The following is a 23,183-nucleotide window of genomic DNA, read 5'->3' on the forward strand; positions in this document are numbered from 1 at the left end:
TATAAAAAATAGTATTTTGTTGTTTTGTACAGAGACACAACGCTTCAATAACCGTAAACACAGTAAATGATTGCACAATCTCGCAGGTAAAATTATTGTGTTTTTGAGTTCCATATTAATTAATGTATTTATTTACACATTTTACTTATAAAAAACATCCACAACAGCTAAGACAATTATCAATTTTACTCAACTGTGTAAGAATTTTTTCCGACCCCAAACGGAAAAGAACACGCCTCTTTTCTGGCTCTGATTGGCTCGCTGCTGTCCTTAACTAACTGTGACCATTCATCACGCTTTATGCTTCAACCTAAACCAATCAAAGGCAAGGTATAGACAAGTCTTCTCCCACCTCATGGAAAACAATCCGGAAGAAGGCTGGTTGTCTCTCTCTCTCTCTCTATGAGGTGTGATTATAGAAACAATATTAACATTTCCAATGCACCTTTCTCTTTAAAGCTTTGCGCAAAGTCCAGTCCGAACGGGTTTGTGTCGCTGACATACCACAAGCGAGAGCTGAATCCTGAACCAACATGGCGGCGGTAGACGTGGAAGACGAGAGTATTTTGGCGTCTATCTTTAAGGACAGCTTCCCGGACAGTTGGAGAGACAACCCGGACTTCACCGTCTACCTCTCTGAGCTAAGCTCCTTTGGGGTAGAGAAACTGAGTCGGGAGCCGGAGCGACTGGCGGAGGAGCGGGCTCAGATCCTGCAGCAGACCCGGGAGCTGGCATTCTCCAACTATCAGACCTTCATTCGCACCGCCGACTGCACCAAACACATCTATCGGGACTTCGGACGGGTGGAAAGTAGCGTGTCCCGGCTTTTGGACAAGCTTCCAGGCTTCGGGGAGAAATGCAGGTCGGTGCTGCTCGGTCACTGATAACACAAAAAATAATGGCTGAGTTGAAATGACTTGAAAGTCTTTATCAAACAACCATAATCATTATTAATTTGTCAGAGACACTTCGTAGACTGAGGTTGACACCTTTTATGTGTTTTTTTTTTTTTACCGTCTTTTATCGTTTTTATCTTTTTAGATTATAGGTTTTTTCCTCACTCGATGTGATGGTCTAAGGATGGAGGGTGACATCCATTGGAAGCCCATTGAGGCAAATAGTTTTTGTGATTTTGGGCTATATAAATAAAATTCACTTGACTTTAGACTATAATTCCTCCCCCTTCTTTAAGAAGGACAGGTAAAGTATATGAACATTGATATCAGTACTTAAATTACTGCATTATTAAAGGCAATACATGCGTTTCTCTTATCTTTTAGGCACTGTAGTTCAATTGCACTATAATTTCAAACCATATTATAGTATTTATTGTTTTTTAATCTCTTTTCATGTTTGCATTTGTCCTCACTGAAATATTTTGTCATGCCCAGTAACAATGGGCAGTGTAAGATGAAGTCACTCATTCATTGTGCCTCTTTCTCTCATCAGAGGCTTTGTGAAGGAGGCAGAGGACATAGGTGTCAGTCGTAGGATGAACAGTCTGACACTGAACCGCCACACTGAGATCTTGGAGATTCTGGAGATCCCCCAGCTCATGGACACCTGTGTCCGAAACGGATACTATGAGGAGGCTCTAGAGTTGGCAGCGTACGCCAAGAGGCTGGAGAAGAAACACTCCTCCATCCAAGTCATTCATGTGAGTCCAGGAGGAGCTATAATACTGTTCTCATTTCATTTCATCTTAAAAGTCAGGAGGGAGGCGATGATAGTTCAAACATGTGTGTGCGTTTAGGCTTTGGACTGCTTGTACATTTGAACTTATAACTTTTGACTTTGAGATTTAAACTTGTTAATATGAAAGTGTTTCCATATCCATAGCGGAGAAGCTCCCTTTGTTTCTTTATGTTTTAGGCTCAATCTTTTCTCACGCTCAGCCGGTTTGAAGATTTAACGGCCGCTGAACCACAGAGATTCTTTACTGCTACTCTGGGTTTGGAATATTTTAAGTCAGAGTATTCAAGTGGATGGAATTAATGTTAAATTGCCACTTTTTCTGTTGGGTATTCTGTCCGTGAAACCTAATCTCCTGATCATATCTTAAGCCTATCATCTATTTATTCTGTGAGATCATGATTTTTACTGAGAGGATTTATTGATAATAAAACTGTTATTTTTCTGTTTTATCTCTAAAACCAGCATCTTGCTTTTTCAGGGTATCGTGCGCGAAGTGCGCCAGTCGACTCAGCTGATGCTCAACCAGCTGTTGCAGCAGCTGCGCAGCAACTCGCAGCTTCCTGTCTGCTTGCGTGTCATTGGTTACCTGCGGAGGATGGACGTATTTACAGAGGCAGAGCTGCGAGTGAAGTTCCTACAGGCCAGAGGCACCTGGCTGAACTCCATCCTGGCTGCCATCCCCGAAGATGACCCCTATTTCCACATCACCAAAACCATAGAGGCCTGCAGAGTTCACCTGTTCGACATTATCACCCAGTACAGAGCTATCTTTTCTGATGAGGACCCACTGGTGCCCCCCGCTGGTGAGCATGTGGTGGTGAATGAAGGTGCAATCTTCCACGGCTGGTTGGTGCAGAAAATGTCTGAGTTTCTGGAGACGTTAGAGAGGGACCTGCAGCGGGGTGTGGGGGGGCGTCTGGACTCCCTGCTGGGTCAGTGCATGTACTTTGGCCTCTCCTTTAGCAGAGTGGGGGCAGATTTCCGCGGGCAACTGGCGCCCATGTTCCAGAGGGTGGCAGCAGAGACATTTGGCAGAGCTGTGCAAGAAGCTGTGGACAAATTCCAAGAAGACATGAACTTGTATACACTAATTGCTCTGCCTTCAGTACTGGGAGGGACCATTCCCCCTGTGGCACCCAGCATCCAGCCTGGCACCCTGCAGCCCCCCATGTCCCTGCTGGACTTCCAGCCACTGGCCTGCTTCCTCAACAACATACTGACTGCCTTCAATGACCTCCGGCTCTGCTGCCCTGTTGGCCTGGTCCAGGATATAACCAGGTGTCTGGAGGATGCTCTGAAAATGGTAAGCAGCAGCAGTTTCTGGTCACATGACACACCTGGAAATCTGTTACTGTTATGAGACCATGCATACATGGCTCTAACATCAGTCATGTTGAGCTCTGCTATGTTACAGTTCTTTTTTCCCTGTCAGGTGACCCGTCAGATTCTCGTGTTCCACCGGGCAGAGGAATCGGCATTCAGCAGCAGAGAGAAGGAGCTGTTTGTTCAGTTCTGTTGCTCGTACGCTGAAGACTTGCTGCCGTTCCTCAACCGCTGCCTGCAGGTCCTGTTTCCTCCAGCGCAGGTGGCCCTCATTCTGGGTGAGGAGTGTTCTGCTTTCCTTCATGCTGTCAATAATCAATAAACATTACTTATCCAACTGAGCACTTTCAGGTTCAGACCTGAAGATATATTTGGGGGAAAATGCTTCAGAGATCAAATATTTTAGTGAAATCACCTTATTTTCAATCTCCAATAACCTTCTCTTCTTGTTCAACCTCCTTTTCTTCCACCACTTCTTTCTTCTACCTTCACCTCTTCTTTCAGCCATCTCCTTTCCCTCTGTCTCTATCTTAAACCTCTCTCTTTACATTTTCAATTTCCTTTTCCACCTTGTCCCTTCCCATCACCTCAACCACCGTCTCCTCCTCTTTCTTCTTCACCTAATCCTCCTTCAGCCACTACTTCCTCTTTCATCCTTCCGTTTTTCCTCATTTTGCTTCCTCCTGGTGTTGAGAGTCCTGTGTGAAGAGAGAGAAAAAAGAAATAAACTGTCCAAACACATGATGCTCAGCAACAAGCTTAAGATATGAAAGATGACTCCCTACACAAGGAAAAAAATGCATCATTCTCAACTTATTTTTCAAGTTTGTCATGTGGCAGTAATCCACTTATGTATGTAGATAGGTGTGTTTGACCATGAATGGTTGGTGCAGCATTATCCATCCATCCATCCATCCATCCATCCATCTTCTACCGCTTTACTTGATAATATTTATAAATGGTAAAAAGTAAATGCCATTCTGAACATGTTCTTTGTCTCTCTGCAGGCGTCGCTCCAACTCAGCTACAAAAGTACGACAGTTTGGGTTGCATTGACCTCGCTGCGGTCCTCAAGCCTCTGGACTTTGTGCTTCCACAGAGGGAAATGTTAGTTCCACTGCTGGTGCCCGAGGTCGATATCTCCAGTGAGCTGAGCAGCCTGAAGTTTGAAACGCCACACGAAGAACGAGTAACTGATCCAGAACCTTCAGTGACCCAGTCCAGTCCCAGAGAACCTGAGTCTGAGGCAACTGCTGAACCAACAGAGGCGAACTTTGACGATCAAGATGAGGAGTTTTCTCTGGAGTAACAGACGCTGGTGGGAAAGAGAATCAAATGATTTCATGATCTCCGGGGTTTAGAGAGGAGTCTCAACGAGCAAGTTGAAGAACTGCTGTAGTTTTTGGGACCTGGTGATGGACAATTTTACCTTTTCAGGATTTTATGAACTTAAAAAAAATGTGTATAAGGAAAAATATTATTTAACAACCATACCATGTTAAATTAATCTATTTTGATTACTGAATAATCGTTTTAGTTTCTAATGTCCGTTAACACATCTACTGGGTTTCATTCACTCCAATTTCAGGTTAAGTGAATGTCGCGATGTCATCGACTGCATATGACCAAATGAATGTTAGAGAATCAGTTATTTATCATGACATCAGACAGTGAAAATAAAAACACCAAGTTCTGACTCATTTGTGTCTGAGAGGAAAACTGCATGACATTTTCAATGACATTTCAAATGTTAAACGTGACTTTTCTCTAGCTGGCTGCTGTATTGGTTTCTAACAGTTTAATGAAGTTGTAATTCCAAAATTAAGACTAACTTCCAAAGGAGAATTTTGCATTTCTTTTGTTGGATTTCTTACATGTTCTCTCTCCCAGAATCTATAATTTCACATCAGTTCAATATGCATATAGTAAATCTGATACATGTTTAACAGTTCTTATTTTATTAAGCCTTATGTTAATGATGCATTCTGTGAAATTCTGAGCCTACTGTTCTTTTGGTACAGGGATAATTCTTCATTACAAAAAATAAATAAATGGTCTTAAACTTACAGTCCTCCACATCTTTATCACAAACTCATACATACACATTTATGAAATTTTTGATACTACCTTTAATCACTAACAAAACAGTATTTGATGATTTTGTCCATGATTCTATTGTTGTTGTTGTTGTTGTTGTAATAATAATAACAATAATAATAGTAATAACAATAATAATATAACTAGCATTCATGCTTGGGCCCTAATAATAAGAGTAAGACAGTTGTAATAAACTGGACTCATCCATTAGTTGGTGTTCAGCAGCTGATTTTTGTATCTCAGATGTCAGTCTGTGAATGCCTCAGCAGATTTAATACATGAATGATGTTTTTAAAAACGACGTATTGATTAACTACAGAATCTGGCACATAATTAGATGGAGCTGTTACAATCTCTGCACATTGCTGGGCATCTGCATCTCGACTGAACCTCAAACAGATCTGATAATATTGCATCACCATGAGTCCAAACGGTTCCATCGACTCCTCACTTCTTTTTAACAAACTTCTTGCGGGCAGCGTTGGGGTTTGCCCGTCTCCTGCCACCTCCACACTGGCCGTCTCGGATCTGCAGGTTGGCCGCTCGGCTGTAGATGTCTTTCTCGCAGAAAGGCGACGCGTTGGCCAAGTAGTCTGGGTTGAAGACGTCGTTCTTCTGGCGAGCCTTCCGGGACAGTTTCTGCTGGGGGAATTGCTGGTCCTCCACCAGTTGAGGGTTGTTGGCATGTTTCCCGCCCTGAGGCAAAGGCAGCGGGTGCTGAAACAAGACAGAAGAGGATTAAAGAACGAAAATCAAAGAACCCTTTTTTAACTTAATATTTTTGATAACTGTGGCTTAAGTGTGGAACTTTTGGTGGAGTTTTAAAATGTCAACCTCTGTCCCTATAATACACTGTAAAAAATACTTGACATACAGGTTTATTTTGGTTTAACCCTAACCCTTGTTTTATATAGGGTTGGGCAAATATGTTAATGCGTATCCCCTAGTTTTCAAAAATGTATTTAAAAACAAAATACAAATCAGTTATTGAGGGCCTTAAATAATATTAAATATACCTGATCTAATACCTCAAATATGAATGTTTTCCAACACAGTTTAATGTAATGTTTTCCTTAAGGATGGATTTGGCATCGTCATGCGACTACTTTTCCTCACCCGCAGTCCTCTTGGGTTCAGCACTTTGGGGTTTGAGGAGAAATGCATCTTCATACTGCCGTCCTCGCCGACTGTCACCGCCAACTTCTTCAGAGTTTTGTTTCCACAGTGAGGACAGAAAACTTTGTCCATGTTACTCGTCGTCCTGGAATCGAAGCACATTCACAGTCAAGCACCAGCACTAACAGTGGAACCTGAGGATGGACATGCTCTGGAGAGAGAGAGAGAGATATCTGAGCTGCTCTCTCTCAGTCTGTCTCCAGAGGATGAACCCCTTCACTGACCCTGTGTCCCATTTTATTTGACTCACTTGAAGCAGGCGTGACATCTCAAGATGTAGTTCCTCGCCTGTTTGATCACCATGCCATTAACAGAGAGGACATGAAGTCCAATCTGGATTAGAACATTCTGGAAAAATAAGAGGTCAGAGGTTAATTTATTTACTGTTTACTGTTGGTCATTGTATTATTTGTGTGGCAAATCAAGTCATCCTTGAATCAAAGTAAACATCTATAATGAATTAGTACTGGATAGATACTGTATCTCCAGCATCTATCGATAAATTGAAATCACATAATCACATTTTCTAACCATTCAGAGCAAACATTTGACCCTGATCTGATTTGACATAATCTGAAAGTTATTAAAGCACGATGTCCGTTACCTGCATGGCGAAGTCGGTGGTAAGACATCCGACTGTGACATCAGCAGGAGCCACCCAGTCAGGGGAGTCCATCTTCACCTCTTTGATGTTACTGGGAGTGATCCAACCTCCTCCGTCATCTTCATCCTCCTCTTCATCTCCAGGCTCATTCTCTTTGTCCTCATCATTTGACTGGCAATCTTTCTTAGGCAACGTCTCCGAGATGCCGTCCACTTTCTGGAAACAAACACACATCACCACATTGTCCTCGTTCATCTTCAAGCCATCTGTGATGGAATCAGACACACAGAAGCTGATCATTGCTGTGTATCTGTGTGTGCATGCATGTTCATGGCTAAATAGCACTTGCATTTGTCGGGTAGTTGTTGAGCTTAGACAAAAAAATATCTATGGTTAAAATGTCGCGTTTGGTTCCGGATTTAATCAATATTCTCATTTTTAAATGAATCACCTTTGGTTACCTGCTAATTTAAGTGAAAGAACATTACTTTTTTCAGTTTCACCTTAGCATTTAATAAACCAAATCCCTGCTCTGACAATCCATCACTGTGGTTTAGTATTTTCTGAAATTAAGCAAAACACCTGTACAGGCAAAAATCTACATTTAAATGCCCCCATGTAAAAGGTTATGTGATTGTTGTGGCAGTATAGGTGCACCTTACTTCTGATACAGAGCTGAAACTCCTGTCTGAATGCAGACCCGAAGCAGTAGTAGTAATCCTCAATAAAATAAGTCATGGAAGCTCACCAGTAAGTCCAGCAGGTCTTCATCGAGGGTCAGCAACGGTTGTCTCCAGAACTGGAAGCTGTTAAACTTGTCACCGTCTGACACCACAGGAGACGTCTGCTTCTGTTTGTTGTTCACAACCTCGGCTGGATTCTGCAACGACAAACAGAAGGGGTTTAACAATATGTATATTCGTCCCCTACTGTTACAGTGCAGAGGATAAAAACCAGAAGAACAGAGTAAATTCACTTTCTATTACTTTATTTTGGCATTTATTCACAGTCTCTGCTGTGGCCTGCACCGTTTCCGTGATCTAAACCTGTTTAGCTGATGCGGAGGTAACGAATGCTGTCAGCAATCTCTTCCATGGTGTGTTGTTTACAGTGTGATTGTGACTTCAAACATGACTCAATGCAGGAAAACAACAGAAAGACTAATTGTTCTCATGGCAATAGGAAAGGAGTCGGTTGAGTGCCTTTTATTTGCAGGTTTACTCCAGTTTAATACAAAACTACAAGCGTGATTGGCTGCTGTTCAGTTCAAATGTTTATAGGTGTGAACAGCCCATTTAACTATAGATTGTTGCATACTCTACATGGAAGGGCTCAAAGCCAGATGCAATTTATGTGTGTGGACATCAAGACTTTCCTACTGTCTGACTCACCAGTAACTTCAGCAGCTCATTGTCGATGGATGGCAGCGGCTCTCTCCAAAACTGGAAGTTGTTAAACTTATCACTATCATGACGGCCTGGAGTCACTGTCTCTGCGCAAGTCGGTCTGCTACAAGAACTTTTCACAGGTTTCTGTAGAGACGTCAGAGAGAAGACAGTTTTTGACACATTTGGACAGAGGTGGTAACAATGATCGTCCCCATCACAGAGCACACAGGGCTGGATGAGTCAAACTATCATCTGATTTTCACCTGGGAGGGGAAGTGAAATCCTGCAAGATTAACCGGAGCCTCTGGGTGACGCTGTGTGCTTTGTATATTGACCTGAAACACATCATTAACTAAAGTTACTCTCTGCTGGAAATGAAGAGTCAACATGATGAATAAGATTGTGTTTTGACAGGAAGCACGGGGAAAACACAGGGACTATGGTACTCTTGTGGCAGCGGTTTGCTCAGTAGATAGTTACCTTGACCTCTGGCTCTCTCCTGAGGTGTTCGGAACCGACATGTTCCAGCTCCAGCTGGTACGTCAGAGCCATGACTTTGATATCCGTGGCTGAAAGACTCGGGTAGTCTCCGGTCTTCTTTGAGAACTCCGTCACTGGGGACAGACAAACGCAACTGAGATTCTTACCCAGGGTTTCAGTAAACCTGAACCACAGTGAGATGCTCACATGACAGCTTTGGCAACAACAAGTAGAGGTGTAAATAGAGTACAGTAAATTTATACCATTGGCTAACCCAAAATACATACGGTAGGAACAGATGAGGAGAGAGACCACAAAAATGACACAAAACAAACTCCCCTAATGGGTTTAGTTAATATAAGTTACTACATCTTATGTGTTTAGTTTCCATGTCTGATGTGTTCACGTTTAGTTCAAGTTTAGTTTCTAGTTCTAATGTGTTGAGGTTTGGTCAAGTTCAGTCCATTATAGTAAAAATATACTATGGGTTCAGTTATAGTTTATTTAAGTAGAGTTCAGTTACCATGTCTGATGTGTTCGGGATGCGGCTCTTTGAAATGAAGCTGGTACGGCAGGAAGGCCAAACTCCTCCTGGTGGGTTTGTCTCTGATCTCTTCCACCACATCTTTCAATGTGTAAATGTTCTTGCCAATATCCTGTAACACAAGAAAGATTTTAAGATAGGAATCAATAATCAACTGATCCATCAACTAATAGATAAGAAAACTAATAGACAGGTAGACGAAGAACAATTACAACAACATAACAAGGTCCATCACATTATAATTAATCTGGCCTAAGATCAGTGGATATAAATATGATAGGGCCTTTTCAAAGCAGTGGATATAAATAGCCAGCTAACCTACATAGCAGCAAGAAAAAATTTAGTTTACAGTAAATTAAAATAGTGGTCTGACCTGAAACACATTGGTGCAATTACATTTATTCAAGGTCACACGTTTGTATGTATTTTAACCAAAGCTTAAGACGTTTTTTAAACAATGCAAGTGTTTACTCTTGAACATTAGTGGGGAGGGAATTCCACTTCCCAACCACTTTTAACAAGAAGGCTGATTGACCAAAATAGTCTTCCTAAAACTGTTGTACCCAGTCTCAATTTCATGCAGACTGACTGCCACTTAATATCAAGTTATTTCTGTATGGTTTATTTCATTAATAGATAGACTGGCCCCCTACTGACCGAATTAGACACTAGGCAGTTTGAGACTAGAGAGGCCCAACATGCTCTCAAAGGGGGTGGTGCAAGACCATTAATAATTTTAAACATCGGCCAAACATCTTAATAAAACAAAAAATCTCAAAATGAAGGTTATATGTTGATATTTCCTTGTTTTTTTTTTGTTTTTAAATCCAGTGTCTAAGATATGTTTGAATAGTGAATACACTGACTCAAGGGTGGTCAGTCACTCATGCTTGGGACCAAGTAGTCAAGACATTTGATGTCTGATGTACTATTAGAATTATTCAAAATGAATCTGACACTCCTGATTACCATTCTCACATGGTTGATGATAAAAACGTGTACGCAGGTAACGACACAGATGAACAGTTGTTCAACGTTTTTGGTGAATCAATGTTAGTTTGGTATCTCTTGTGGTGTATTCGTATCAGAAACACCATGACCATACCATGGTAAACATCATCGATAATCTTGGAGACATTATCTGAAGGTTGCCATCCTACATTGTGTCGCTTTAAATTCTATTGTAGTGTGATGATGGTCCGTGTGTCTGTGGGCCTCCTCCACAGACTGTTACGGACTCCCTCACAGTGAACACGGACCGGACACATAGACTGGTCAAGTGGCCTGTCATTACAATCATTAAAACACTAACATGAGATGAAACCGTGAACAAAGTCTCACCTGAAGAGGAGCTTTCTTCAAAAATGCTCCTGCGTCAGCCACAACATGCTCCACTAGGGTGAGTGCCATCTTGGATTGACGACCAGCAACGACCAACCAGAGGAGACGACACTCTCATGTGACAACAATGCCTCAAACGCACCATAAGTGTCGGAAATCTGTAAGGAACTTGTCTGAACTTGAGCCAATTTACCCAAATCATGTATACAAACTGTAGAACTATCACATATTTTGAAAAATACAACCTTAAACGTATTTGACATTTGCTTGTGTTAAGTTCCATGTTTTAATTTTTATCAGCTTTCTTCCATGATATGATACAATATCAACTATCTCCGTGTATTGTAGTTGTTACAGTAAATTGACGGGGTTAGCAGAAAATGTTTCTGAATGTTTTTATGTAATAGTGATTCAAATAAACAATATGGACCAAAAAATATTATAACAGTACCTGCCTACAATTGATGTCATGAGTCGTGTGATTGGTTTTCTGTTAGTTTTCTTAGATGCAGTGAACGCAGCGTCAGGTATCATCGGGGTCACGTGACGTTTTGTTGACGGTAGAAGACGAGGAAGATGGCGGCTCGCTGGAGCAGTGAGAATGTGGTGGTGGAGTTTCGGGATGCTCAGGTATTTTAGTTCAAAAAGCTAAACTGTGATCAATGATCGAAGGAAGCGACGGTTCGGGTGGAGAACAGTTTGTCGGAGAAACACCTTCGAGAAAGTCCCGTTAACACCGTCAAACACTAAACAAGCCACGGACTAAATTCTAACCTTCACACTGTGTTGTCAAGCAGCGGTTAATCGATTAACCAATGCCAACCGAATAATCCTTTACTTTATTCGTGGATTGAAACATGTTGTGGTTGAGCTTCGTCATGAAAGAAAGACCCGAGTTCAGGAAAGTAAATTAATGTCAAACTAATATTAATCATGTGTAGAAGTACACAGCCACAGTAAACTATAAATTACAGATTCATACCACTTATTTCAGGGAATTCACCTATCATCAGTTTATACTGTAGATTAACAACTATTTATTTTCTGCTATACACCAGTAACTAACAAGGAATCTACCGTCCACTGCAATTTATTGTTGATAAATCTGATTACTTAATCCAAAACATATTTACATTTAACAGTCATAACACTGACCACTCGGTCAAGATATAAAGAAGTTGACAACCATTTCATCAGTCCTTCAACAGTCCAAAAACAATAGCTGCTGATAAATTTGACTGAAAATAATGACACCCGTTTCCTGACCCTGACACCAGTGTCATTTTTCAGATCCTCCACATAGAATGTAAAATTCCAACTTACATTTCAGCTGTTTGTCACATGTTGTCTGCAGCTTTCAGATCAACCATCACCTATTTCTTCTTCTGCTGCTTCTGTGTTTTCAGGCCACCGCCATGTCAGTGGACTGCCTGGGCTCTCATGCTGTGTTGTCTGGGTGAGTTCAGACACATTAACACACCATAGTTCTTCATTGTGGGAACAGAAAAGTGAGTTGACTATTAAAAATACAACAACCAAAAACACTGTCTTTCCATTAAAGAATCCATGTTTACTTCATGTGTTACTGTTTTATGACACTTCCTTTTGTCACAATACTGATATCCAGTGAGAGCATGCAGCTGCACACGCTCTGATTGGAAAAACAGACATATTAGCCACTTAACAAAAGGCTTAACTAATAAAATCTAACAAAAATTCTTGGCCCAGATATCTGCTGTCTGAAAATGTCATCACAAATTGTAACTTTCTGATGTGTTTCAGGCGACGCTTCCTGTACATGGTGAACCTGGAGGCTCCATCTGAACCTCCTCGAAAAATTGGCCGACAGAGTAAATGGGATGTGGGGACAGTTCAGTGGAACCCACACAAATCAGAGTCTCATGTCTTTGCTGCTTCGGTGAGTTCTCCTCTTCACAAATCAGACAAAGGTTCCTCACAAGAACTGAGTGTGTTTGTACACAAAAAACATACAAAACCTATCTTTGTGAGGACATTTTGTGTGGGGACATTTGGTCTGGGTCTGACCCACAACTTGAAAGGGCCTTTTCAGGGTTAAAACTGGGTTTAAGGGTTAAGGTTAGGCACTTAATTGTGATGGTTAAGGTTAGGATAAGGACAAGGGAATGCATTATGTCTACGATGTGTCCTCACTGACAACAACAAACAAGTTTGTGTGTGTGTCTAGAGTAACCAGCGTGTGGATCTGTACTCATGGAGGGAGGGCTGTGGAGAAGTTCACACATCCTTGCAGGGACACACACGCGTCATCAGGTAATGACAGAGTAAAATCACAATCACCTATTTTCGCATAACTCGATGTGACATGTTCACTGACTAACTGCGGTGTGTTGATTGATCCAATACGATCAGACATTTTTGCTCAGACTGTGTTCACGTGCTCACTGTAATGTGTTGCACTGATTGCACTGAAGTGTTAATTAACTGTGTAATGTGCTCATTAACTTTGTGACGTGTTGGTTGACTGTGATGTGTTCATCAACTTTCACATGTTCACTTACTCTCTGCGATGTGTTCACCGTCTCCAGTGATCTGGACTGGTCCTGGTTTGAACCGGAGTTCCTGGTCACCAGCTCAGTGGACACGTACATCTACATCTGGGACACAAGGTCAGAGACATTAATTGTGATGTGGCATAGGAGAGACATTCCTTTAGCATCTGTTCTTGTCTCATGACCTTTATCGACAAATTAAATCAATTCTTGACTATGAAGTATGGATCTCTCCCTAACTCCACAGAGACACTAGGAAACCCACGGTGGCTCTGTCTGCTGTCGGTGAGTACTATCATATGTAGTCACCTCTATAAAGAACACATGAAATGTACTTTACTGGTGTTTTTCCTTGTATGTTCACTCCTGTTTTGTTTTGTCTCTGGACGTCACTCTATTCTTGTGTTTGCAGCCGGGGCATCTCAGGTGAAGTGGAACAAGAGGAACCAGCACCTGCTCGCATCCAGCCATGATGGAGATGTACGGATCTGGGATAAAAGAGTGAGTGACCGATTTCAACTCAGCACGTCTGAACCCTACTCAAATCTATCATTTGTCGTTTGTTTCTGTGATTTATCAGCTGGTTTCATCTCTACAGAAACCAAACACAGCAGTGGAGTATGTTGCAGCTCACTTGTCCAAGATCCATGGCCTTGACTGGCATCCAGACAATGAGTTCATCCTCGCCACTTCCAGCCAGGACAACTCAGTGAGGGTGAGAGTTGGGAGTTGGAACTGAGAGTTTAAAATGACACAAATCTACCTCTGATACAAATACTGTATTTCACTGTCTGATTTAACTGTCTGTGTGTTAAGTTTTGGGATTACCGACAGCCAAGGAAGTACTTGAACATCCTTTCCTGTCAGGTGCCAGTGTGGAAGGCCAGGTACACGGTGAGTAATCAACTCCTGAGCTCATACAGGACTAAAGGAAACCATATGGAACAAGATAAGGTCAAAGTTCACAATGTCGTATTATTTGTGTGTGGTCTCAGCCGTTCTCTAACGGTCTGGTCACAGTGATGGTTCCTCAGCTGAGGAGAGAGAACAGTCTGTTACTGTGGAGCACGCTTGACCTCAACAGTCCCGTCCACGCCTTTGTCGGACACGACGATGTGGTGCTTGAGTTCCGGTGGAGGCCGCAGAAAGAAGGTGACCAGTCACACTGAAAGTAATGCAAATATGACAAAAAACAGATCTGTGTTAATATTTAGTTATTGTTGTTGTTTTTGTTGCTGCTGACATTACAGGCTCGAAGGATTACCAGCTGGTCACATGGTCCAGAGATCAGACACTGAGGATATGGAGGGTGGATCCTCAGCTGCAGAGGGTCAGTGTGCAGCCAGTGACAAAAAATTAGGGTCCACACTGGACATGTTCGTGGCACACATGTTAACTGCACTGCCTGCATGAGACCTGCCACCTTTTGTGAAACTACACTTGTCGTCTATTTTTTTAGTGTGCATATCATAGCAGAAATGATTTTTCACCCCAGTTTTATACCAGTCACAAACTGTGCATTTCAGTTCCCTGAATCCATTCATTTTCAACCAGGCTTTTATTGGGACATATTTGCAGGATTGACAGATGTGTGGTTTCATTCTAAATTAGTATTCTGTGTGTAAAACACAGCAGAAGACACAGCAGATCAGCGCTGCTGCTGTCACACGAGTGGACTCGGCCTCAGACAGACCTAAAGCTTGTGCATGTCATGCTCTTGACGGTTGTTGTTGTTGTTGTGTAGTTGTGTGTCAGTGATATGGTGGAGGACCTGATGGAGGACATGTCTCTGAACGTGGAGACAGATAAGTCTTTGTCCTCCCAGGAGCCGGAGAGTCAACACAGTACTGGTCCTGCTGCTGGAAACCTACAGGGTGAGAAGGAAAGGCTTCAGTTACATTGTTATATATGTGACTCAGTTATGACCACGTGATTTTTGTGAAACATTTTATTTTAACATTTATTTTAAGATAATCTACTTCACTACTGAAATGTATCTAAATCAAAACTCTTACTTGTGAGTTGTGGTGCTCACAGACAGACTAAATGCAAACAGGTCATGTTACCTCTTTGTGTGGGGTAATAATAAAAATGTAAAATAGGATAAAGTAGTCTACATTTCTTGATCATTTCCTGAAAGTTATGAGTGAGATATCATCATGATGGATAATGTTTAAAGAGATAAATGTGAAATCCTGAATGAAAGTAATTTTTTTCTGCATCTGGCTCCAGATATGGAAAAAACTGTCTTGTGTAGTTTTCCATGTCATGTGTGAAAGTAATGTGAAGTCACCAGTCAATGATAAGCTGTCCTTGGTGTATCCTTGACCTGTCGTCCCTGAACTGTCGTTTGTCTGTTGTCTCCACCCTCAGATCTGGGCACCTCTCTGGGTTCAGGTCTCCCCCAGACCCTGCAGCAGGAGTTCTCTCTGGTCAACCTGCAAATCAGAAATGTCAATGTGGAGGTGAGACGGCAAAATCCCACGTTAAAGATATACTTCAGATTTTTTTTAGGTACTGAAACATGCAGTAGTCGGAGCTGGCTGTGGTGTCCCCACCCACTTTGCCATGAATCAGTGTGAGAAAAATGGCTACCAGGAGTGTGCAAGAGAGTTAGCGGTTTACAAAGCCTCAGAAAAGACTCTCTAACAGTGAAATAAAGCAGTGAATATATACACGTGTAGATAATATGAGGTTCAAAGAACCTGAACTATTCCCTTAACAGGCTTCTGCTGTGTCTGATTTTGTGTGTAGATGGATGCGGTGAACTGCAGCTGTGTGGTCTCGGCTCACTTTGGCAGCCACCAGGTTCATCTGGTGGTGAAGTTTCCTGCGCAGTATCCCAACAACGCTGCACCGACCTTCCAGTTCGTCTCCCCCACCACCATCCCCTCCACCATGAAGACCAAGATCCAAAAGGTACAGATGCTCCTGAACACATTACCATCACCACCACCACTGCAGCACACTGTAAAACAGTTCTGTACGGTCACTGTAGATTACTGACACATGTCCATGAGGACATTCTGAGTTCAGACATGTCTCTTAGGATGGTGTTCTGAATTCAGACGCTTCTCTCTGACAACCTGACTGAGACGTGTATCCGAGGATGTTATTTCCTGAGATCAGATGTCAGTCGGGACAGGTGTCCACTGAATTCAGCTCTGTGTTTGTCTGTGCTCAGATCCTGACAGACACGTCCCTTCAGAAAGTGAAGAGGAATCAGAACTGTCTGGAGCCGTGTGTACGTCAGCTGGTGTCCTGTCTGGAGTCCGATATGGTGAGAACACACACACACACACACACACACAGGCTGACAGGATGCACCAAAAGCCTGTAAGCTTCTAAAAAAAACAGATGTTTGCATGATCCTGTTCAAATATATCTGAAAACAAAGCCATAGTCATTCAGTCAGATTTTAAAGATATGGAGCAAGAAATTATGTCATCACAGTAAGCAAAAATGAAAATATAGGCAGTGGAGGATAGAACCTAAACTTTAATACTGTGGTTTAATGCTGAAAATGACATGACAGTTCAGAGGATGAAGATTTTCATCAATAAAAAGTCAAAGAAAAAACAAAAGAGCCATATTTTCTCAGTTTATAATAGGTACCTGTGTGTTTACCTGCACATCAGCTGTTGTCAAATCTATGTGCGTGTGTCTGTGTCCCCTCATGTCCTTGCCTCAGACTCAGGAGGACGGTCCAGCCTCTGGTCCTTTCATCCTCTCTAACCCCGTCACTCCTGCCCTGCAGGCGTTTCCTCGGGTCACCAACATGTACGGCTCCTATCAGGTAACCAACAGTCAAACCAGCATCTAAGAGGCAAAACATTGAATGAAACTGATGATTATGACCCATAATGAAGATGTTTCTTTACTGGAGACAATGCTGTGGCAGAAATGTATCTTACCGTTTTCTAGGACGCCAACATCCCGTTCCCTCGGACGTCCGGGGCCCGTTTCTGTGGCACTGGCTGTCTTGTCTACTTCATGCGACCAATCACCATGCACCGCTCTGTCCCGCCCTCTGAGCCCACTCCCAGGTTACAGTATAATAAAATACATCAGATACACAAACAGCTTCTTTTCTCCTTGTCGATAGAAACTTGTCTGAAGGTAAATGAAGATGTTTCTTTATCACAATATGGTGGATTGCTCCTTTTAATAATGTGTGTTTAATGTGTGTGTGTAGGTCTCTGTCCGCTCTGTCGGCCTATCACAGTGGCGTGTTGACACCGATGAAGATGCGTTCAGAGTCTCAGAGCACACTGCGGCTGTACAGCGGCAGCCCGACTCGCTCCGACAAAGACACCGTCTCCATCTCCTCCTTTTATTACAAAGAACGGGTGAGACACACACACACACTTGTACATTTGTACAGTTGTGTAAAAGTGACGTTTGTTTTTGATGTGTTTTGAAAAGTGTTCAACACATTAATGTGAACAAAAGGTTCAATAAAGACAAAACAAGTGAGTGAGCATAAAACTAATTTCCCCATTAATCTGATGAGGACAGAGATGTGGCGTTCTGACTCATTGCTGTGTGTCGTAAACACAGGATGCAGGTCATCTCCTCTGCAGTTAAAACAGAAAGTGGTTTGATTCACTTTTGGTAGTCAGGTCATGACTGATGAGAACCAATTGGGAAGAGAGGACAGGCTTCATTGTGCACAAATGTTTTTGTTTATGTTTACCTGCACTGAAAACACAACTGCAAAAGTTTCAAAATAAAAGTTGCAGTTTCTTTTCACACAAGAAAAATCCAGACACATAGAGCAACATACTGATTATAACAAATATATTTGGTTCTAACTCATTGCCCTGTTTTTGTATAGAAAACCTACATTTTTGACAAAAATCATTTAGTTAAACAGTCACCATGTGAAGCCCTGTGTCCATCATAGGCCACTTTCCCAGTGTTTTTATGAGCCGTTCTCTCAGTGTGGGAATGTGAAGCAATGTCTCCCTGTGATAAAATCTTGGTGTTTCTGTGTGAACATTCAGTCTCTGTCTCCCTGATTGGGTTTTATTTATTTTTACTTTTTTTTTTCCTCCGGCCTGTCGCCATGCGGCTGTGGGCCACGCCTCCTTTTCACTCTCCCCCAATCAGAAGCTCCCAATCTCTGCCTCCCGCCGCTGGTCTGTCCAAACCCTTCACGACTGGCCGGTACTGAGCCTCTATCCCTCCATTAACCCACCCGTCCCTCACCTTTCTTGGTTTTCTCTCTTTAACAACAACAACATTGGGATTCTAACCGTGTTGTCTGCATGAAACTGACGGCTAATGTTCCTCTGACTAACACAGGCTGAGACAGTGTTAACTTGAATTATGTCTTAGCCTGAATCAAAGTGTCATTGATGTCGTCATCGTGCCTAGTTTGAGAAAAGTTGTGTCAGGCTGTTGCTGAACACTGTCGGAAAAGTTGAAAAAATAACAAAATAAAAGGCAGTCAAACTGAAACACTTGCACCATAAGACAGTGATTCCCAAATACTGGGTCGGGACCCACAGATGGGTCACGGGAGAACAAATTCCAGTCAAGATTTCTGTGTAATTAAGTTGGCTAAAAATAAGTCACTACATTATGTACAAACTTGTTCATGTCATGATTTATATTGGGATTTGGGCCATGACAATAGTTTGCCATCTTTAAAAAGTGGGTCCCCATAGTAAGTCTGGGAAACACTGGAATAAGACACTGTAGTGGTATTTGGTTTGTTCATCAAAGTCAGGTAAACAGGTTTTTAACGAAAGAAATCCACAATCCATATCTCTGAAAACTAAATTTAGAATCTAATCTAATATGTTAAAATATTACATACTAGAGCTTAATGTTTAGTCATGTCTTATTTATATTATTGTTCATTTAACATAAAAGCAGCTGTCATTGAAGCATTCTGTCAGTAGATTCTCAGTTGTAGCATAGTAAGCAAGATTTTTAAATTAACTAGATTAAGACCAACGTTTTCTGATTACCTTAATCCGAATTGTTCCGAACTGAAGAAGCCTCTTGGGAAAGACGACCTGGTAGTCTGAGAACCTTCAAAGACATAATCCAAAAATGTCAGAAAATGTAAGCAATAATCATGTTATAAACATGCTTTCGGAGTTTTCACAGCAGTGGACATATGTGAGTCATCATCAGATTATGCTCTGTAACATGTCAACAGGAATAGGATAGAATATACATTGTGTTAGCATCTAGAGGTGGGCAAGATATATGGTCTAAGAGAATATTGTGATTGTTGTTTTAAAGATACGCACATTGACATTATACAGTATTTAAATGACTTCAGAAAAAATGATGAAACCCGACCTGAAACCCCACACATTCTCTGAAAGTGTTCCTCCTTGCTGAAGTTCAATGAGCCTTTGAATCTTTACTTGAATGCTTAATTTTAAAGACAATAAGAGTTTTTATCCTGAAGCATTGTGTCCATTGATATAAACTGTAAGCAACAAGGAATGACAATTATCAAATTAAATTCAAAGGTCATTTCAAAGGTAATCGACTAATTATACCCATATTAGCATCTCATGTAAACGTCATAATCTGAATAATGTCACTAGTCATCTTTACTGGTATTTTTAGCATTCTCACAGTTAGCTTAGCATCCACCAGCAGGTAAAAGTTGAAGCAACAGTGACGAGAAGCTTCAGGACATATAACTGTAGTTGAACTGCTGCATGTTTTCTTCTCTGCTGCTCGGTCTCGTCACGTTCCACTAACCTTTAATGTCTGCAGGTTTCTGAGATCACCGCATCTGAATTCAAACTGAAAACTAACCGTGTGTTCACACTGCGAGTCACTGTCAGCCACAGTTGCACGTCCACTGACAGGTCAGCTGACCCTTTTGCCTCCTGACCAGGAAACTGGAAACTTAAATGGATGAAAACAACCTAGTCCTGAGATACTTAACTGAGATGATACTATTAGGAATTAGCTCAAATGTTAGTGACCCAGGGACTTTGCTGTCTTGTCTTTGAATAAATTCAGAGATTTTCCATCAGTCAGTGGTTCGCAGTGTGAACAGTCTCTGTCAGTAATTGGTCATCGACATCACTTTTAATCAGGTGGTGTTTTTCTCTCCTCTGGACCTGCTGTCTCCCTCTTCCCTCCTCTGTCCTCCTTTCTGTCCATCAGAAATCCCGCAGGTTTAAGACAAAGCGAGAGGGCACGGACTACGGCAACCGTTCAATCAAACTGGCCGGCAAAGTCATCATCCAGGAGATCTCCTGTCTCCTGCCTGTCCACAAAGCTCTGGGAGAGAGTTACATGTGAGAGAGCAGACATAGGAACACAAATGATGACAGAATCAGTTTATACATGATAGTAATTTTCTGATAATAGTGATGACTGATTTGTGCTGTTTTATGTATCTGAAGATGAATCTTATTGGTTCGTTAAGTGATTTTATTTATTTATGATTATTATTTAAGTGTAAAGAATGAAAGGGCCAGATTTCAGATGTCAGATGACGTCACTCTGTGCTCTAAGACACTGAAATAAGCATTTTTTCATCTTTTGTTTTAAAGATGAGACAACTTTGATCAAAAGCTGCTGTCCTGTTGTCTCCTCTGTGTCTGTCTGTGAAGTCATGCTCTACGTCTCTGTCATTTCCATCCAATAGATTGTGTTTTTTGTTCTTTTCAGTCTTAATGTGAACGACATTCAGGAAACATGTCAGAAGAACGCAGCAGCAGCACTCACTGTTGGACGCAGAGACGTGGCAAAGGTACGAACTTCATCTCTTTCCATTTGTCTCCTGATAACGTTTCACAACTCCCATCAGTCTGTTACAGATGTGTGATTGTTTGTTTTTTTGGAGTGTAGGTGTGGGCGTTGGCATCTGCAGCGACCAGTCAGGACCTTAGTCCAGATCCAGACCCTGACACAGAGACTCCATGGGCCAGACACCCATTTGGACGGCACCTGCTGGAGACTCTGTGAGTCTGTTTGTTTGGTCCTGGACATATCTACTGGTGTACAGTACAATGATGTGGGCAGTGCACTTCTGCTTCTCTTTTAGCAGTCAGTAGTTTTTATTTTTTGGTGAAAATGAATTGTTAAACGGGAAAATGAATTGTAAAACTGTTACACTGAGGTGTGGTACCTTCAGTACAACCACATGTTAAAGAACGTCCTTTAAATGTGGCCTGACATTTAACGCTGTCCAATTGTGTTTCAGCCTGGACCACTACAGTCACATGAGTGACGTTCAGACTCTGGCCATGCTGTGCAGTGTGTTCAGAACACAGGCGCCGCCTCCAGACAGTTATTCTCTGTATGGACAGCAGCCATCACGCTCGTCCATGTTCCCCCCGCACCACTCTCGATATGTAAGTCTGTGTCATCTTCTTCTCAGTCAGATTTCTTTTCTTAGCCTCCAGTGCAGCTACACCTGCTTGACACATGAAATATTGGGGGTTTGACACTAACTGAAGGCTACATAGGTTCAACAACACACTTGGAAGGTGCAGGTATCATCTGAGGTCGGTGAATGTCAGCAATTCTTATGACCCAGAATATCAGAAAGGAAAAGATTGCATCAAAGAATCTTGAGATGTGATGTCCTTCAGTTACAAACCCTGTAAACACACCAGACTGAGCTTCTCACAACCTGGTGCAGTTAAGTCTACATTATTTACCATTAGAGGCAGCAGCACTTGACTCTCTGCATCAAATTGCTGTTTTGGACAGTAAGTGATGTAATGCGTTTGTTGTCGTCCCAGTCCAGCTACTGCTCCAGCTCCGTCACCTCCGGCTCGTGCTCTAGCACCTCTGAATCCATCACTGCAACCACCTGGAACACAAGTGAGACTCCACAGCGCCACACATGCACGCACACACACACAGCTCTGCTGTGGTACCGATTTCCTCACTATCAACATGTATAATTTTAACATTTCATTTTCAGACCCCGACATCAACCCCTGGGGTGAATCCTCTCCCGATGACTATCGCTATGGAAACTCGGGTTACACAGATCCCCGGGAAAGAGAGCGAGAGCAGCACGACATGAACAAGAGGTGAAGTAGTGCCACCTGTCTGAAGTGATCTGGAATTCTTTGATATGTAGTGGTTTCTTCACAGCCTGCTGTTTTCTTTTCTGTAGTCCTTACAAACTCTCCAGATTTTCTTGATGTTTTCCCATTGAGGTCAAATATGAGTGGTTATAAAAGAACTGCTGTGAACTGTGATGTCATTTCCTTTCCTTTTACAGACTGCTGGACCCCGCCAACACACTGCAATTTGATGACTTCAAGAAGTGTTATGGTGAAATCTTGTACCGCTGGGGTCTGCGGGAGAAACGAGCCGACGTCCTCAAATTTGCCTCCTGTCCTCCAGAACCTCACAAAGGCATCGGTATGTTCTTCTACCAACACTTGCACCCTGAACCTCTACCGACACATAACTAACAAGTTTGAATGTCTCCGTCTGTTTTCTCTGCAGAGTTTGGTGTGTATTGCTGTCACTGTCGCAGTCAGGCTCGCGGGACTCAGTGTGCCGTCTGCAAACGTCTGACCTTCCAGTGCGCCATCTGTCACGTGGCCGTACGAGGCTCCTCCAACTTCTGTCTGAGCTGCGGTCATGGAGGACACACCAGTCATATGATGGAATGGTTTCGTCGACAGGACGAGTGTCCGGCTGGCTGCGGGTGCCACTGTCTAATGCAGAGCACCTTCTAATGCGACACAGATGATGTGACTTATCTGAGAAGACCTAACACAGACAAAACCTCAAGACAGCAGTAGCCTGTCCAACCCAGTCCAGAGTGGGGTGTCTACTTGAAAGACTTGCATGGATGTCAAAAGATGATCATCCTCACATCTCCTCCAGTGTCATTATGAAGGAAAATTAACATTTTCACACATTACAATGTCATGACAGCCCAAGAGAATAAAGACACCTTTTTTGCACATTAATTTTCCCTAAAGATTCATTATTTATGATTTAGGTTTTGTTGTGTCCATAAACCAAAGCTATTCAAAGCTTTTTTT

General features: G+C 42.2%; 3 protein-coding genes across 4 annotated transcripts; 2 read left to right on the top strand and 1 right to left on the bottom strand.

Annotated features, from left to right (window-relative positions):
* Positions 1-327: 327 nt before the first annotated feature.
* cog8 (component of oligomeric golgi complex 8) lies at positions 328-5,084 on the top strand. Its single transcript, XM_044030503.1, has 5 exons — positions 328-862; positions 1,450-1,657; positions 2,174-2,998; positions 3,128-3,296; positions 4,026-5,084. Exons 1-5 carry the CDS (start codon positions 534-536, stop codon positions 4,325-4,327), a joined length of 1,833 nt encoding a protein of 610 aa, XP_043886438.1. The 5' UTR covers positions 328-533; the 3' UTR covers positions 4,328-5,084.
* On the bottom strand, positions 4,960-10,736 carry nob1 (NIN1 (RPN12) binding protein 1 homolog). Its single transcript, XM_044030505.1, has 10 exons — positions 10,649-10,736; positions 9,287-9,419; positions 8,764-8,897; positions 8,547-8,618; positions 8,287-8,427; positions 7,644-7,775; positions 6,896-7,111; positions 6,542-6,639; positions 6,232-6,376; positions 4,960-5,832 (listed from the first exon to the last, which is right to left on the bottom strand). Exons 1-10 carry the CDS (start codon positions 10,715-10,717, stop codon positions 5,563-5,565), a joined length of 1,410 nt encoding a protein of 469 aa, XP_043886440.1. The 5' UTR covers positions 10,718-10,736; the 3' UTR covers positions 4,960-5,562.
* Positions 10,737-11,210: 474 nt separating this feature from the next.
* On the top strand, positions 11,211-23,108 carry wdr59 (WD repeat domain 59). Of its 2 annotated transcripts, XM_044030506.1 has the most exons (27): positions 11,211-11,278; positions 12,055-12,104; positions 12,431-12,566; positions 12,855-12,940; positions 13,216-13,296; positions 13,427-13,464; positions 13,592-13,680; positions 13,778-13,894; positions 13,996-14,073; positions 14,175-14,331; positions 14,430-14,509; positions 14,924-15,053; positions 15,553-15,644; positions 15,934-16,098; positions 16,364-16,459; positions 16,871-16,975; positions 17,104-17,225; positions 17,375-17,528; positions 18,292-18,348; positions 20,326-20,459; positions 20,836-20,917; positions 21,016-21,128; positions 21,371-21,521; positions 21,915-21,996; positions 22,100-22,211; positions 22,406-22,548; positions 22,636-23,108. In XM_044030506.1, exons 1-27 carry the CDS (start codon positions 11,225-11,227, stop codon positions 22,869-22,871), a joined length of 2,940 nt encoding a protein of 979 aa, XP_043886441.1. In that variant the 5' UTR covers positions 11,211-11,224; the 3' UTR covers positions 22,872-23,108. The 2 variants fall into 2 exon arrangements, with proteins under 2 accessions (XP_043886441.1, XP_043886442.1); XM_044030507.1 differs by lacking the exon at positions 18,292-18,348.
* Positions 23,109-23,183: the final 75 nt, after the last annotated feature.

Source organism: Solea senegalensis, linkage group LG7, assembly GCF_019176455.1.
Source record: "Solea senegalensis isolate Sse05_10M linkage group LG7, IFAPA_SoseM_1, whole genome shotgun sequence".
NCBI lineage: Eukaryota > Metazoa > Chordata > Actinopteri > Pleuronectiformes > Soleidae > Solea > Solea senegalensis.

What these genes read in the sequence shown, in the direction of transcription:
- nob1 (XM_044030505.1), bottom strand. Translation starts at nt 10,717, where the DNA reads ATGGCACTCACCCTAGTGGAGCATGTTGTGGCTGACGCAGGAGCATTT. An exon ending in AAGACCTGCTGGACTTACTG is followed by an intron (nt 7,112 to 7,643) that starts GTGAGCTTCCAT and finishes GTTTGTTTCCAG; the next exon opens with AAAGTGGACGGCATCTCGGA. An exon ending in AGATGTCACGCCTGCTTCAA is followed by an intron (nt 6,377 to 6,541) that starts GTGAGTCAAATA and finishes CTTCGATTCCAG; the next exon opens with GACGACGAGTAACATGGACA.
- wdr59 (XM_044030506.1), top strand. Translation starts at nt 11,225, where the DNA reads ATGGCGGCTCGCTGGAGCAGTGAGAATGTGGTGGTGGAGTTTCGGGAT. An exon ending in TGTGGAAGGCCAGGTACACG is followed by an intron (nt 14,074 to 14,174) that starts GTGAGTAATCAA and finishes GTGTGGTCTCAG; the next exon opens with CCGTTCTCTAACGGTCTGGT. An exon ending in TGCAACCACCTGGAACACAA is followed by an intron (nt 21,997 to 22,099) that starts GTGAGACTCCAC and finishes TTTCATTTTCAG; the next exon opens with ACCCCGACATCAACCCCTGG.
- cog8 (XM_044030503.1), top strand. Translation starts at nt 534, where the DNA reads ATGGCGGCGGTAGACGTGGAAGACGAGAGTATTTTGGCGTCTATCTTT. An exon ending in GGCTTCGGGGAGAAATGCAG is followed by an intron (nt 863 to 1,449) that starts GTCGGTGCTGCT and finishes TTCTCTCATCAG; the next exon opens with AGGCTTTGTGAAGGAGGCAG. An exon ending in CCTCCATCCAAGTCATTCAT is followed by an intron (nt 1,658 to 2,173) that starts GTGAGTCCAGGA and finishes TTGCTTTTTCAG; the next exon opens with GGTATCGTGCGCGAAGTGCG.